Below are 17,153 nucleotides of genomic sequence, written 5' to 3'. Positions count from 1 at the left end.
ATGGGCAGCAACATCTGCATTGGTTTCCGTCGTCGATAAAACAACGAGAATGTATCACTACTGCGGTATAACAACCACACACACACAGATAAACTCTTGCACAATTGGTTAGGCATGTTTAACAGCGGTGGTTTAAACTTTGGCACAGGGTCAAGACCAATGCATTCCGAGAACTATAAAGTTCGAACCCGGGTCGTGGTACAAATGTCTGTTTTTATTCTTGAGAATATTCCACTAGATCTTATGTTGAACGCATTTACATCGCGATCATCATCACAAGCCGTGACACCATCTCTCACGGTTTTTATTATGAGTGATTGATGGTTTTTTGCTGTTGTTAAATTGCATGCGCACATGTGAAATATACCAGGCTTTTACACTATGAGACCTCCTTTACCAGTGGCAAAATATAGTAATAGGTTTTTACCCTTTCAACTGGTACAAAAACTGACACATTAATACAAGGCATCATGTTTGCAATAACCACAACACAAGCAGTCAAAATGCAAACAAAAAGAAAACACCAATGGAGACTAGGCTCGAAGAAAAGCTGTCTCGGGTGTGGACTAATCAACTTCAAGGACAGTGCATATCATTATCATCATCAGAGTTGTTTCTTTTTGTTTGCATTTTGACTGCTTGTGTTGTGGTTATATTGCAAACATGATGCCTTGTATAAAGGTGTCAGTTTTTGTACCAGTTGAAAGGGTAAAAACCTATTACTATACCGGGCTTCTTTGCCTTCGTGTGAGCATCTAAAGTATCCGTAGTATGGCCAAGTACTGTACTGTAGTCAGTTAAGGCTGAGTGGACCTAAGTTCCTGCCAGACGGGTTTAAGATGTGGTATATTTGGCAATGATGTGAATGACGGATGAAAATGAATTTCTTACAACACACTCTAAACACTATTGATGGATGTATGTCACCAGTGTACATGCCAGACATTTAAGACAATTCAAATTCAGCCACTCATTTAAGACAATTCAATCAAAACACTCTTAAGAGTATCGACTACCTTTAAAAGGCAAAACATTGCTCTCTCTCCACATTACATTGGCAACTAAAATAATACATCCGTCTCTAAAGACTACGGATAATATCCTTGGTTCTTTCAGCAAGAACATTTCCATGCTGTGGTTTTCACACCTGGTGATGATTGCTTGTGGTGTTGCAATCGAAACGTCGTGAACATTGTATTGTTTTATATTTTTATTATTTTATTATTTCTCTTCTACGTGACTTTACCGAAAGAACCAAAAACATGAATCCCTGCAGTCACGAAAGCTTTAAATCGAAACTATGGATAATGTCCGTAAGAAAGGGTCGCCTTTGAATAGTAATGGTTAATAATGCTTAGCAATCGGCCCTTCGTAAGTGAATACACGTGCTGCATGAAGGCCTCCTCATGCCGTGTCTGTGATAGGGGGGGGGGGCTTGCGTGACCATACTTCACCACGCTGGTCAATGTGACGGGTAGGAACTACATGGTGATGATGATGATCACCCACCTATGATGATCACCCCCCCCCCCCCCCATGGTGATGATGATCACCCCCCCCCCCATGATGATGATGATCACCCCCCCTATGATGATGATGATGATCACCCCCCTGTGATGATGATCACACACCCCCCCATGGTGATGATGATGATGATCACCCCCCCCCCTATGATGATGATCAACCCCCCTATGATGATGATCACACACCCCCCCCATGGTGGTGATGATGATCACCCCCCCTATGATGATGATGATCACCCCCCTCCATGGTGATCACCCCCCTATGATGATGATCACCCCCCCTATGATGATGATCACCTCTCCTATGATGATGATCACCTCTCCTATGATGATGATCACCTCTCCTATGATGATGATCACCTCTCCTATGATGATCACCCCCCCCCATGATGATGATCACTCTCGCCGGGTTGACGGCGCATTGCGCTAACCTCAGCGCCACACCACCGACTAAAGACACAACTCTGAAACACGTTACAGGACTACATATTGAAACCACGAGGACACGACGAATACTCAACTACAGACTTCACACCGAATGCTACTTACAGACCTAAAAGGAGCAACGTTAAATGCTTACGATGCTATGTATATATCCTGTCGCCTAAACGCTGAATAAATTCATTCTTGCGGACAAGCCCACCGATCAATCCTACAGGCGCAACGCTGAATACTAACAACACATTCTTTAACTCAACACACGAATCACACACATACTGTGTGTATATATACTTCGTCGTGGAGTAACAACCAACTGCGCTACACACTAGGAACAGGAACAAGGAATGGTCTTTGTTGCATTCACTCACCACCACTCACCCACCGCCGCCACTTCGCACTCAACTCGTGAACACGCCGCGTGGTGCTGCTGCTGCTTGTTCCCCGACGGCGTGGAAGTAGCCTCAAGTTGCCCTTCGATAAGAGCTTACAGCTACTACTTGCAGCTACTAGCAGCTACTACTTGCAGCCAACACCACCGCCGCCGATGCTCAATGTGATTGTCCAGCCAACACTCAACGCACCCAACGCAAAAAGCCACTCAGGCACTCCCCAACCCCCTTTAGCCGTGGCTCCGTCTCTGCTCCTCCTCCTCCTGCTGCCTCCCTCCCGTGGTCTCCTCCCTCCCCCTGCTGCTGCTCCCTCCTCCCCCTGCTGCTGCTCCCTCCCCCTGCTGCTGCTCCTGCCTCCCCCTGCTGCTGCTCCCTCCTCCCCCTGCTGCTGCTCCCTCCCCCTGCTGCTGCTCCTGCCTCCCCCTGCTGCTGCTCCCTCCTCCCCCTGCTGCTGCTCCCTCCCCCTGCTGCTGCTCCTGCCTCCCCCTGCTGCTGCTCCTGCCTCCCCCTGCTGCTGCTCCCTCCTCCCCCTGCTGCTGCTCCTGCCTCCCCCTGCTGCTGCTCCTGCCTCCCCCTGCTGCTGCTCCCTCCTCCCCCTGCTGCTGCTCCTGCCTCCCCCTGCTGCTGCTCCCTCCTCCCCCTGCTGCTGCTCCTGCCTCCCCCTGCTGCTGCTCCTGCCTCCCCCTGCTGCTGCTCCCTCCTCCCCCTGCTGCTGCTCCTGCCTCCCCCTGCTGCTGCTCCTGCCTCCCCCTGCTGCTGCTCCCTCCTCCCCCTGCTGCTGCTCCTGCCTCCCCCTGCTGCTGCTCCTGCCTCCCCCTGCTGCTGCTCCCTCCTCCCCCTGCTGCTGCTCCCTCCCCCTGCTGCTGCTCCTGCCTCCCCCTGCTGCTGCTCCTGCCTCCCCCTGCTGCTGCTCCTGCCTCCCCCTGCTGCTGCTCCTGCCTCCCCCTGCTGCTGCTCCTGCCTCCCCCTGCTGCTGCTCCTGCCTCCCCCTGCCGCTTCTGCCTCCCCCTGCCGCTGCTCCCTCCCCCTGCTGCTCGCTCCCCCTGCTGCTCCCTCCCCCTGCTGCTGCTGCTCCTGCCTCCCCCTGCTGCTGCTCCCTGCCCCTGCTGCTCCCTCCCCGTGGTCTCCTCTCAACCCTGGCGACGGCAGCAGCGAGCCAGGGGGTGACTCGGAGCGATTCCTCGACTCTTGCCACCCACCCAGCCACCACCACCAGCCACCCACTATACCACCCACCCACTACCAGCCACCCACCACCACCACCCAGCCACCACTTAGCCACCCACCACCAGCCACCACGCCGCCCCGCCGACACGAGCATGGGCAGGGCGATTCGATTCGTTCCCATCCGCATGGCGCTTGTTTTACATTCTTAATATAAGGGGAGGTTTTGTTGTTTGTGGGTTAGATCGCCTAAATGTAAGTGGCGTTAACCCACCACCACCACCCACCCGACACAGCCAATTTGCACGGGGTTGTCACGTAAACAAAACGTGGCAATTAGTTGACTACTTCAGCACAGCAAACCCACATTTCATTTGAGTACGACGTTTTTCGATGGTGGTTGCAATTGGCTTCATCAGGTGGTTTGTCAGAACACTTGGACATCGTTACAGCTGTACACTGCGGTGCAATCGATGCCTCGTGGAGCTAAATGGGCAGTGGGAATTCAAAGGCAACATTTGCAGAATCGATAATTGGTGACAATCCTCTGCAGATGAGTTGTCCAACAAGGACGAAACGTTCTCGCTGGCTCATTGCTGCCCGTGTCAGTCGGGACACGTTTGATGAAAATGTATTTTCATGCCGACCTGTGGTCAAGGGGACCACAAAGCACTTAAGGAATTGTTGATGGTTATTGTAAAGTGCACAACGGCCACGTGCTCACGCCTCTTCACGTGGTTTGCAACTTCAGAGCCAAGGGTGGCTTCAGAAATCTTTCTCTGCTTGCTAACCTTTCCCCCAGCTTCCAATGCACTTACCAATGCAATGCTAATAATTATGTAAAGTGACATTTAATCAATTGCCCCGCGAGGAATATTAAGTTGATGCTGACGAGTTAATCTGAACGATCTATATCCGGATCTGAAATGTTTGTTAGCTTTGTTGCTATGAAGAACGGCCATATAGTACTAAACCTTTGATATACACCGTAAAACCGTGTCCTTTTTAGGGCAGCGTTGATGTGCTTTGGTTCAAGTTAATTTATTAGGTATGGCCCTGTGAGCCATTCGGCTCTTGAATCGGGTGCAACCGCAACAAACAAAAAAATGAACAAGAAAACATCTTAAAGTGAATATGCGACTTTGTGCAAACAGCAAATCCAAGAAAAGACAGCAAAATATTGCAGAAAAAGCACCGTACACCAACACTGTGTGCAAAAATCCCAGTGGGATGCAAGTCAAAAAACAACAACAACCACAAGACAACTTAGATTAAGGCCATCAGTCTTACTCTGTACTACAACAAACAAACATGGCCAAACCAAAAAACTTTTCGAAATCACCAAAATAAAGCCATGAAAGCAATGAAACAGTGGTAATGGGAACCGACGGAATTTTCACAATAAACGACATAAACAACATGTACTACCAAAACCCTGCAGCCATAGCTGGCTGCATGAGTCACTCCACAACAGCAGGAGGCGCATCAGTCGGAGAACAGTATCATAATTTTTCAATGCACCTTTAAGATCAGCACACTAAATCAAAATACAGGTCATACTTTGCAGCGATCATCCGGAGCAAAACATTGTATTGTAAATTGCAGTGGCAGCTAGGGGTGTACAACTCCTCTCGATCAGTTTTGAGTGAAGATCTCATAGGTAGTGATTGAAGTTGAAGTTTATTGGCAATAGCATTCCAGACCCTGGGTGCATCAATAGCAAAGGCCCTTCCTCCAGTATTTGTACAGCAATAGGGAATGTGAAGCTGGTAAATTAGCGAAAAACCCTTCAGCCATAGCTGGCTGCATGAGTCACTCCACAACAGCAGGAGCATCAGTCGGAGTATCATAATTGTCAATGCACCTTTAAGATCAGCACACAGGTCATACTTTGCAGCGATCATCCGGAGCGAAACAACGCAGTGTCAACAAGAAACACGTGTGCTGACATCGTAAGGGAGGGCTCGCTGGATTTGCGACATTGCAAGATCTCGAGGTGACCAAAGCTTTTATCCAGCGGTGGATAGATCTTGGCGGGTTGGTGGGAGCGGTGACCAACTTCAGTGCCGCGTCTGCAGGGATGTGAAGATTTCGTGGGTTTTTGAAGAATGCACGCACGGGGTCGTTTCGTGCCCACGAATTGGTTTGTTGCGTTTGTTTGGTATGCGTAGAGAGAGTCTTGCTGAAGTTTTCGTTCGTGATGATTACGGGATGAATTGAGAAGAGTAAACACGGCGGGGAAAGTTAAAGGGCAATACGTACAGTTCAGAGAAGTAGGTAATCGATTCCCAAATCGAGGTGTGACGCGGAATAGTGAATATCGACTCTAGGGAGGGTCGAGTTGAAGATGCGCCAGTTCGATGGTTATTCATGTTTCAGCGATAAATCGTCGCAATCGCATGCACGATTCGATTACAGAATCGATTACCTGCAGCAGTTTAATACCGTACGCGTGGAAATGTAGCGGCGTAAGACGTGCCGTATAAAACGTCGGCAACGTTTGTCAGTGATACAGGCACGATACGTAAAGTACGAATAACATCGCTGTTGATCGATTAAATCTTTGTAACACGCCCGGCTTGGACCCACTCCATGCGGCACGTTTATGAACGGCCGCCATCTTACGTAGGGAGTCGCCTCCACATTTCCGCGTCATCAAAACGCAACGCTTCCGCCGAGACCCCCCCCCCCCACGTAAGATGGCCACCATGGATTCGGCATGTTCATGGAGCGGACGCCATCTTACGTAGGGGTTGCCTCACGCCATAATCGCGTCATCAAAATGCAACGCGTCCGCAGAGGACCCCCCCCCCCAAACCCTTATGAAAGATGGCCACCACGGGGGGGCGGTCCGTCTCTTTGGTGACCTCGAGCCAATTAGAGGTGGGCAAGGCATGTGGGTACCCAACGTTACACTCCAGCGGACCACCACGGGTTGGAACCAATCACAGTACCGTGTCAACCAATACGGTTTACCCCGTATTTTTGCACATGGAAATGCAGTTTCTCAGGTCCATACGGCGTACAGCCGTTTCAATACGGGCAAAACGACAAAAAATGTTTTTCCTCGGTCAAGTCACGTAGGTTAAAATAAAAAAAATAGTTAAAAACTAAATTCACTTTTTTATTTTATTATTTTCACCTACGTGACTTTAGCGAAATAACCAGAGTATGGATCCTTGCAGTCACGAAAACTTCTCATCTATAATTGTTTTTTCTCCCTCGTGATGAGACACTGTAGGATGCACGTTGAGATTTATAAGGGCACGGGTAGACCAATAAGGTTTAAATTAGTCTGTAATAAGGTAGGCACTAACAAGGGGTTGACAGGTATGAATCACGGTGCAAGCAAAAGTTCTAGCAGCCAAGCTCACCTGACACCATTGCGGTTGGACGAACCGGCGTTTATGTTTGCTCAAAGAGAAAAAAAAAAAACACGTTTCAGGTTCTGCATGGTAGCTTTTATTGTACGGTTACTAGATTGTTAAAGGTGCAGTACAGTATTATTCTATTCGGTGCCACGAGTTTAGAACATCACCAGCCATCGCTAGAGGCGGTGACGTCAATACGGTGCTTGTGCTCGGCTGTGCATCTTGGGGTGGGGGGTCACGTAACGCAACCCAAACCACGCTGGTAGGCCATGGGATAGACCCAGGTGAATTTACAAGCACATCCGTGTGTTAAACCACACTTCGTTTATTCCTCTACCACACCTCCCCTCAATAAGGTTTTTATTAACTTAAGGTGGTAACAATTTCTGCTTTGACCCATTAACTAAAAACCGTCGGGAGGAACCTAGTTCTACTGCAAATTCACGACACGTTTTGGCTGCAATGCAAGAGCATAAGCATCAGGTAAATCCATTGGGCACGCTTACATTTAAAAACATACCAGGAGTAGCAAATTAATGATCAAATGCACAGTTGTTTTAAAACTTCCTTTATTGGGGCATTACACAGCAGGATAAGAAGCTGTTACTTTAGGAACGCAAATGTCTTCACATCCAAGGGTTGAGTTGTTGGATGGTCCCCATCTTCATAAAGTTTCCTGAAAAACAAAGCATGATTTTAGATGGGATGCTGCAATAAAACAGTTTGATACTACAAAACGTGTTTTTCTTGCTGTAGTTGTCCCACCTGATGAGGATTGCTTGGGTTGCGTTGGAAACGTGATTTATACTTCTACCGATGTGACTTTACTGAAAGAACCAAATAGTATGTTTAATAAACTTATTTTTAAATATGGGTCAGGACGTCAACTGTGAAAACATTTTCATAATCCATGTGAACAATTTGTACACGGCCTTCTGGAGTGAATATTAAAGCAATGAATTGTAAATCAATTTCACTAGCCTACTGATGCATGGCCATACAACCCCCCCACCCCAACATGTTTTCAAGAGGCCTTTTAAAAATGCAGATTTACTTAACGTCACCTTTAAGAAGCTTCAATCTGCTTGGGCTTTTTTGACTTCAACTTGAAAAACAGAACGATGCCCGCAATGGTTGCATATGTGGCGAGGACGCACTGTAAAAACAAGTATACCAACCAGCTCAGACACTGCATACTGTAGTAAAAACAAGGATAACATTTTTACACAGAAACAGCCATATACAAAACATGCCACAAACACATACTTACATTGCGTCTGCCGATCAGGGTGTAAGCATTAAAATATTTCTGGATGCCTTTGAACTGGTACTGCACACCCGAGTCGTGACCGGCCATGGCGACACCTGGGAGAGGCCCGAGGAAGAAAAGACGCAGACAAGACCCATGCCAGCGACTTTTAGTACCCAATTACAGCCCTGGTGGAGCGCATTTCAGTAGTACAGCATGCTCCTCTGACCAAACAGACAATTATAGATTTGAAGCTTTCGTGACCGTAGTGATTCAGTTTTTTTTTGGTAAAGTCACGTAGGTAAAAAATAAATGAAAATCAAACTAAATCACGTTTCGGAGGCAACACAAGCGCTTCCCGTCTTCAGGTGGAACCGTTACAGCCAAAGTCACTGTACCAAGTCCTCCAAAACGTCGTGATTTAATGGAGTTGTTTTCATTAAAAAAAAATTTACCTACGTGACTTTACCGAAAAAAGAGTACAAAATACATTTTTCATTTCATTCTTGAAGATCGAGCAGAGTCTTAAAATTGTACTTTGGATTCGCATAACTACCAGTCAACTGTGTTTTGTTGGAATTCGTGCATAATTACAATTAAAAATGATCGGCACATTTGGGAGCACCACCTTTGGGGAGTTGTGAAGAGTTGTTCATTTTATTGCAAGATTAATTTCACAAGACCTGCCGTGTTATACGAAAATAGAATGTAAACTCGAAATCACGTAGGTCGAGAAATTCAATTTGGTGCCGTGTAATATCACTGCCCCAGGTTTATATAAAACAGGACAAACGTTTTTAAATTGCCAAAGGATGCTGCTCTTCCATATTGAATACTGTTCTCTCAGCAAGGGAAACCGAGGGGAAAGTGCTCCTCTGCTGAAGGCGCGAGGTGGTACGAATTTCCGTTGACAAGGATTCAGCAGGAAAATATATACAGCAGGTCTGGATGACAGTGGCCAATAACTGCAAAGATCTGCTCATTTCCTAACAAAACATTACTTTAAGGTCACCACAGCCGATTTAATTGTTCAAAAAAATAAGCGCATTGTTAAAATCAGAATGGCTATGGAATTCACTTTAAGTTTAGACTTATGCAACTCAAATTTTGTTAATAATCGAAAAGCCTATGGAATTGTTCACACTTCCACTTCGGACGACTCTTTTCATTCCAATGAGGCTCAAACATCTCCCAAAGCAGCTCTACACCTCCATAATTCTCCAAGGGCTAAAAGACACACAAGTTAAGAATACTGTAGTTCCCGCCTTTCAGTGCCAGCGAACACCATACCAATTTGAACCGTCACTTAAGCACTCGACCACCTATGGCAAAAATCTGATCTCAAAAGTCAAACAGAATCGCATGCCCAGCGTGCACTCCTTTAAGGTTGAACGTCAAAGGCCACTGCGGGGTGGGCATGCGGAAAACCACCATTGCCCAACCTCTACGCTCACATGTCTATGCCATCAGCAGAGCATCGTGAGATTCTAGAATAAATCCCCCGCGACTCGCGGGGAAGAGGTCCTCATTGCCAGCAGCGGATTGAACGCACGGACTGTACACGCGTACTGTATAGCGGCTACGACCCTGTCAGATGAGAGCAGAGCCACCACAAGGCAATTCGACACGAAAAAAAATCGTATTTAGAAACGCGTGCAATAGTGACAACTAAAAAAAACTACTTAAGAAAACACACGTAGCCGATGTAACAACAAAAAAAACCCGCAACGCTGTTTACATCACCACTAATTAACGACGACCCGGTGACACAAGGCGCAATCCGAGCAAGGCCCGAGCGAGTCCGACGCTGAAGGTTAACACGGGCGCGCTCGCGGAGTCTCTCGTCCTCGCGCCCGCCCGCTTGTAACACACGACTCTGGTTGCGAGCCTCGGAGGGTGACGTTGCTGCCATTGCGAGCTTAGCTCGCCTTACCGTGAGCTGCGAGGACGAAGGTGGCGGTGGTGGTTGTGGAGGCGGCGGCCGATGTCCTTCTGCTGCTGCTGCTGAACCAGGCGACTACGAGGCTGACGTCTCTGGTCAACCCCCGGCGGCGCGGTTTTATTGGCTGCTCGCTGGTCACGTGACGGCAAATCTTGGGCCAATCGCGCGAGCCGGTCGGGTGGCGACGACGGGTGCCCGCGAGGTGGCACACGGGGAACGCGATTTGAAATAAATTACCCAAAAAATTTAACGCGTGATCAAGATTTTTTTTGGAGGGGGTTAAACCGCGTATATATATGAATGTGTCGTTAAATACGCCACCACCCGATAGCCAATGTGTACGGTGTGTCACGTAAACACACGTGTCAATAAGTAAACGCTACATCAGCGCGTGTTGGAGAGTAAACCCACGACATTAACACCGCGACGTGCCGATTTAGATGCACAAGAGGGGCGATGCTTTTACGAATGAAAGTTTGTCTACCAACGTGGTGTAACGATTGGTCTGTCATCGTAATCTATGCATCACTTATGGAATCGTACCTGTGAGAATATCGCACACCTGTGAAACCGCGTACATGCCGTTGTCTGCCTGTTGAGTTCCTGTTATCACTGTTACATTGCTTTCATGGCTTTATTTTGGTGATTTTCGAAAAGTTTTTTGGTTTGGCCAGGTTGTTTGTTGTAGTACAGAGTTAGACTGATGGCCTTAATCTAAGTTGTCTTGTGGTTGTTGTTGTTTGACTTGCATCCCACTGGGATTTTTGCACACAGTGTTGGTGTACGGTGCTTTTTCTGCAATATTTTGCTGTCTTTTCTTGGATTTTCTGTTTGCACAAAGTCACTTTAAGATGTTTTCTTGTTCATGTTTTTTGTTTGTTGCGGTTGCACCCGATTCAAGAGCCGAATGGCTCACAGGGCCATACCTAATAAATGAACTTGAACTTGTTAACTCCAGACTGCTGAGAAAAAGACTTTAAAACCCACCATGTCCCCTCCATTCCGTCACTCGACCCATGACCCCAGAGCAGCTGTTTCACGTGTCAGTGGTTACTTACCTGTGGTGGCGTTGCTTTCGTGGTTCTGATGTCTTTATGTGGCCCACAATAGTGCATTTTGTGATATACATTTTGGTATTTGTGTGTTATATATTTAAAAAAATTGTGGCTCTTATCCATATAAAATACATTGGCACTACTAGCTAGCTTAGGTGGTACCAATTTATGCTCTGAACCATTGACTTATGAGCCGTAGTCTCCAAATGTCCTGGATTGGTCTCGCCACCAGTTTTCATTATCTTCAGCTTACTTTGCTTTGTCTCTGCATCCACTCTGTAGTTAATGTGTCAATGCTGCAGTTCATCAAATTTTATAATGCATCTAAATCTTCCTTTGTCAATTTTTTGTTACAATATAAAGTAATATATTGTAAAGTTATATATATTGTAACAAAAAACTGACAAAGGAAGATTTAGATGCATTTTAAAATTTGATCAACTGCAGCATTGACCCATTAACTACACCTTATTACAGAGCAATTCAGAGACATTATTGGTCACCCCCGTGCCCTTATAAATCCCAACGTCATCCTACAAGGCACGTTTTGAAACCGCTGTACGCCGTATGGACCTGAAAACAAAAATTGTCTGTACAAGAAAACGGGCAAACCGCATGGGGTGACAGCTATGGATTTGGAATGTTGAAAGCCAACCTTTTTTTTACTATTCAAGTTTTGCTAATAAACTAATAAAAATGTGTATATTTACCCGTGACAAATTGCTTTGATTGCATTATACCTAAACGATCTCACCTAAAAGAAACGAATTATGAATCATATGGGTCATGAAATCCTGCATATAAGTTACATTTTTCCAACTTTCAGCCCTTTAAACAAAACACGTGCAAGCGGAAATAAAATCTCGCTGTGCTGAGACTTCAATGCAACTCGCCACACTTGAAAATCCGGTTTGACCACGGGGCAAATGTGTTACATAAGATTGCAAATGACAAGAGAGTGAACCCTTTGCGGTTGTGAATGATACAGAACATAGTAATTTAGTTTTAAAGTAATGGTTGGGGCGCTTATTGCCGAACAATAATGCATCTTATTCACACAGTACTCTATTCCACAATTTAGTTAATGTAACACATCTTAACCCTGAACAATTGCGCTGCAATTGTCATAGAGTGAGTTCGATTCCCGGCCAAAGTGAGTGATATCTGAAAAGTTCCTGGACCCGACTGCACTAACCCACAGGATCTAGCTGAACTATGGTTAAATAACTATTTGGGGCCGCCTTCGTCAGCCAATGGATTTACAAAAATATAAAAACTGTACAATAAATCCACACAAATTGATAACATGTTCGTTAACCTCCTCTCAGAGGGGATAAGAATAATGAAACTAACCAGGTTAGGTAGATCCTATTCTATGGTTATTTCGGTAAAGTAGATAAAATAATAAAATTAAGTGAATAAAAATATCACGACGTTTCGATCGCAACACAAGCAATCGTCATCAGGTGAAAAAATATAGCGGTAGACCTGCTTCAGCAGCTCTCCCGTTACATGTTTTTAAATTATTTTCTACCTACGTGGCTTTACCGAAAGACCCAAACAAAATGATTTCCTCTACAGTGCATATCATTATCATCATCAGAGTTGTTTCTTTTTGTTTGCATTTTGACTGCTTGTGTTGTGGTTATTGCAAACATGATGCCTTGTATAAAGGTGTCAGTTTTGTACCAGTTGAAAGGGTAAAAACCTGTTACTATAAAATCATTTCCTACGAAAGCTTTAAGTCAAGCGGTCGCTTGTTCATTTTAATTATTTTATTCTTATTATATATTTTTTATATCCACGTGACTTTACCGAAAGAACCATAGAATATGAATTCCTGCAGTCACGAAAGTTTAAAGTCAACATTTAAGTCGATCCTTTAAATACAATTCCACAAAGCTGATAATGGAAACCGAGATCCTTCCGGATTGAGTCAGACGGGTAATGTGCCATTGCGTAACAAGATTGAGGGGAGGCACATCTCACGCAGCTCGCGAGATTAACCCATTCATCATGTTCAATGACCAGGAAGGATCTAATTCAATTGGCGGACACGTCAACTACTTGTATAAAACCTTAATACATATACGCTATTGGCCTCTTCTATATATTTTTTTAAAGAGGAAATAAATCATTGATCTAAACATACGTATTTGTATATACACCTTTACAGAAGTTAATCATGAACTCATTCGTAGAGACAACCGTATCTTCTTATTTGCATATCGCAGATAAAATATCGTAACATTGCAAAGGTCTATGGGAGCCGGATGTTTATTGTGACAATCTCAGTAACTTCCACTGGAGGGCGCCAGTGCCACATTCTGGAGTAGTAACACTTGGCGTCAACGATTCAAGTGTGGAAAATGTATTAACATAAATTTGTGTAGTTGACTTAATCTACGTAAGTTCAAGTAATCCTGATTTTCACATGCAAGCCAGGGTCTACACGAAATAGACTATTCCCTGCCTAAAAATTACCAATTTCAAAATTGGATTACGTAAGCATTAGAGGCGCTACCAATCACTGCAATGCTATAATATATCATCTCTATTCGTGAATTATATTGTAATGACAATTCATTACATTGTAGGAGACTGGCAGTGTGAATCATACCACCCCTAACTTAAGATAAATGTGCAGTCCTTTGTCAATCCGCTGCAAGCTGCAATCCTCTCCATGCAGTATCGGTCAGGGGATTGTTCGATCTTACTAGGGAGGTCGAAAATTGTTCAGAAATCACTCGCCACTGATGTTAGCTGTGGCTGGGGATCCAACTGGGGTGGCCGGGTCCACAGCGCAGTTCTGCATCATGTGCCACTGCTCCGAGAATGCACGTGTACAGGGTGGTCCAAATGTCTTGCGACCCCCATTTAAGATGTATTAAACACTTTCATGTGGAGGGAGCTGGTAGGAACGTTGGGTTGCTCGGTCAATGGCCAGGGTCAACGGCGGCGTGGTGTGTTCTGGAAATATGGCCGACTGTGAGGGCGGGCACAAGCCGGCGTGAGTAGGTTAAACGTTGAGTTTCATAAGGGCACCACGGGGTGACCAGCCCCTCCCCACCCAGCCCCACCCCACCCAGCCCCACCCAGCCCCTCCCCACCCTCCCCTCTCCACCCAGCCCCACTCCTCCCATTTTTGGATGCACGACGGACGGACACAATAATCCCCTGTGGGCTGGTGTAACCAGGAGGTTCCTACGAGTATAAGACAAATTAATATTTCAAAGTTAAAAAACGTTCGGGGTCAATAAATTGGAGGTCACAAGACATCTGGACCACCATGTACTTGAATGTGCATGAATCGTGTGCACGTGTTCTACATGGAACACGTGACGCCGACAGCGGAAATTACGTAGCGCGTCACGTGGGATGTTTAACAATTATCGGGCACGTGCAGCGTGATACGAGTACATTTCTATTTGAATGGGGGGGGGGGGGGGGGTAAATGGGTAAGCGCGGAAAGACGGAGCGTGGTTGGTTGCGACAACTCGGGTTCGTCAACCCTGGCTGCTGCAGGTTTCACACGCATTGAAAACGGCTCATTGCTCCGATACAACACCTGCGCACCTGTGCCACCAGCAACACAATAAGTAAATTATTGTGTAGCGAAAGGTGGCTGCTCTCACACGCCTCCATTGTTGTATTATCAACACAAATGACAATCGTGATTGCCAATAAGTGCAGCATGAGGCAACAACATCTATAGAAGATTAATGACATTTTGCATTCACTTTCCGAACAGGATGGACGAATTATGAAGCACGCCTCTCATTGCTAAGTTTCCCTGTGTAATGAGCGACTCTGAATGCATAAGTCATGACATCTCCACTGCTGGATGAAGGCTTTACCACAATGTCACCATCTCTCTCGATGCCATGATACTACAATCCATCTTGTTCCTACACACGAGGTCATCTTGTAGCTCCACCGATACCTCCTTTGTCTGGCATTCTGCCTCTTCGTCTTGTCAATTTGCCCTGCCCAAGTCTACTTAGTCTTTTGTTTTTAAACATACTGCAACGATTTACCAAAGTGTCCAGTGAGTGCTTTTCTCGACATATATTGTCAACCTTACCATTTTAAACCATAGCCTGCCAGCAGTATTTTTACTCTCGTGCCAGAGACCAATCTTCAAAGGAAAATCTGCATTCAAATTCGTCCAAGAACATAGCTTTGAATATCGATATGTTGAACTTCTTTCGCACGAAATCTAGCCAACCGTTCTAATCGCAAGTATGTGGTTTAAATAGTTTAAAATCGACAGCACACTAATTAAATCCGTTGGGTGTGCAAATATGTCCAGGTACATCATCAACAAAAGTCGAGACACGAAAGAAAAACAAGCTGTTTATTAATATTTTCATATTTATTTGTATTTATGTCATGTACATTTTAGTCTGTAACAATAATCGATTGCATTTGTATCAAATACCATAATAGGGCTTGTAGTGCCTGGGAAACGTCCTACGCACTACAAAGCAGTCTAGTTTGTGGGCACACACACACAGAACGATTAGGTGGGTTATGTACAAATGTATGAACTCCGAGCACTTTGAATAGTCGGCACTAACTCTATAACAGTACAATTGTTTATCCTAGATACAAGCAGATGGGAATGCACGTGTAATAATCATCATTCAAGCTACAGGAAGTGCTAGAATTGTATTTATGACCACACACATGGCAGCAATAATGTTAAAGGTAACACATAAAAAGCAAACTTTGTCTTAAACTTTACGTTGCAACTCTGAAAATGAAATTCCATAACGATTTAAATGAAGAGAGCTTTTTACATAATTTTTATATTTCCCAACACTCCTTTTCAAATGCATCCGATTCTAAATAATTCAATTATCCTGCACCCTTCAAACTCAAAACGGGACGAAGTTTAATCGAGTACATTGCATTGCCGATTTAATTTTCAACCTATAAATATTACAGCCCCTTTGAGAAAATGTTAAGCGTTTCCTTTTAAAAATGTACAATGTGTTTAAAAAAATGCTATTTAAATGGAAAGTGCCAAAAAAACCAAGCATAGCCCTATCGTCATCGAGTCCTGAAAGTAATATTTGAACAGTTAACACGCAGGAGCATTGCTAATGTATGCCTTATGCATGAATAATTGCCTATTTCGCAAGTGTAACCTGGGTTCATAACATGTGGTTAATTTCAACGTTGATTTTCGCAATAGCAACACGCAAAAGAAATGCAGCATCGTATTACATTGAAAGTACGTTACAGAAAAGCTGGAAATGAAACGAGATCTGATGGTGTCATTCAACTATGCGCATTCATGTCAAGAAAACGCCATAATACACATAGCATAGTCGACAACACACTACCAACAGAAACAATGTGGACTAGCAGTGGTATGACATTAACATTTGAGTTGTCGGAGTAGGTGGTAGAAGTGACACAACCACCTTAAAGAACGCAGCCTCTCTCTGAAAAGGTAACCAATGCACCGAAAACCCAACATCTCAAGCAAAAGCAGGATTAAGCAAGACTTTCCAGTTGTCCTAGATGGTAGAGGAAGCTGACACTAACCAACTCTGCCCCATACGTGTGCCAACTAGCCTGAGCAATACTGCAGCCGAAAACGTCCACACGCATGTCTGCAGTAGAGCATAGTACAAGGGGTGAAAACAGACGACACTATCACACTACAAGGTTAACATACCCCATGAAGGAGTTTCTCGAAGCAAAATGTCACCGGCTGGAGGCTGGCATCTCGCATCAGAGTACACCTTCTCATATATCGGTATATTGCTACGTTTAACTATATATATCGGCCTAAAATATGTTCACGCAGCTGTAAAGGCAACGGCAATACGGATAGGTTTGGAACATGAACAAAATAATGTACAAGGTACTGCACCAGTTCTTCAGTTTTTCCAAATTTGAGGTTAAACGCCCTCTGTTGGAAAGTTACATTATAGTAGGTGCTGCATTACATCTCTTCGAGGTGAATTTTGGCCACATCCTTGAATTCACGCTGAAGTCAATACAC

The 17,153-nt window shown here is 45.1% G+C and overlaps 2 protein-coding genes and 1 non-coding gene across 6 annotated transcripts in view; all 3 read right to left on the bottom strand.

The window, feature by feature from the left end:
• Nucleotides 1–2,613, bottom strand: part of ADISSP (adipose secreted signaling protein) — a 50,903-nt gene extending 48,290 nt beyond the window's left edge. For 2 of the 4 annotated variants that reach the window (XM_078599395.1, XM_078599394.1), the window contains exon 1: nt 2,333–2,604. The gene's annotated coding sequence lies outside the window, so the exon portion shown is untranslated. Of the gene's footprint in view, nt 1–2,332 lie in introns of all 4 variants that reach the window. The other 2 variants (XM_078599393.1, XM_078599396.1) reach the window with 2 other exon arrangements.
• Nucleotides 2,614–7,440: 4,827 nt separating this feature from the next.
• On the bottom strand, nt 7,441–10,225 carry ATP5MK (ATP synthase membrane subunit k). Its single transcript, XM_078599388.1, has 4 exons — nt 10,071–10,225; nt 8,159–8,253; nt 7,953–8,044; nt 7,441–7,564 (listed from the first exon to the last, which is right to left on the bottom strand). Exons 2-3 carry the CDS (start codon nt 8,243–8,245, stop codon nt 7,955–7,957), a joined length of 177 nt encoding a protein of 58 aa, XP_078455514.1. The 5' UTR covers nt 8,246–8,253; nt 10,071–10,225; the 3' UTR covers nt 7,441–7,564; nt 7,953–7,954.
• A 2,843-nt stretch (nt 10,226–13,068) lies between these two features.
• LOC144721841 (small nucleolar RNA U13) lies at nt 13,069–13,172 on the bottom strand. Its single transcript, XR_013585989.1, has one exon. It is a non-coding gene; the product is annotated as a small nucleolar RNA U13 (small nucleolar RNA).
• Between the last annotated feature and the right edge of the window lie 3,981 nt (nt 13,173–17,153).

This window comes from Lampetra planeri, chromosome 12 (genome assembly GCF_965212315.1).
Source record: "Lampetra planeri chromosome 12, kcLamPlan1.2.h2, whole genome shotgun sequence".
NCBI classification, from domain to species: domain Eukaryota; kingdom Metazoa; phylum Chordata; class Hyperoartia; order Petromyzontiformes; family Petromyzontidae; genus Lampetra; species Lampetra planeri.
This window is presented reverse-complemented; position numbering and strand designations above follow the sequence as displayed.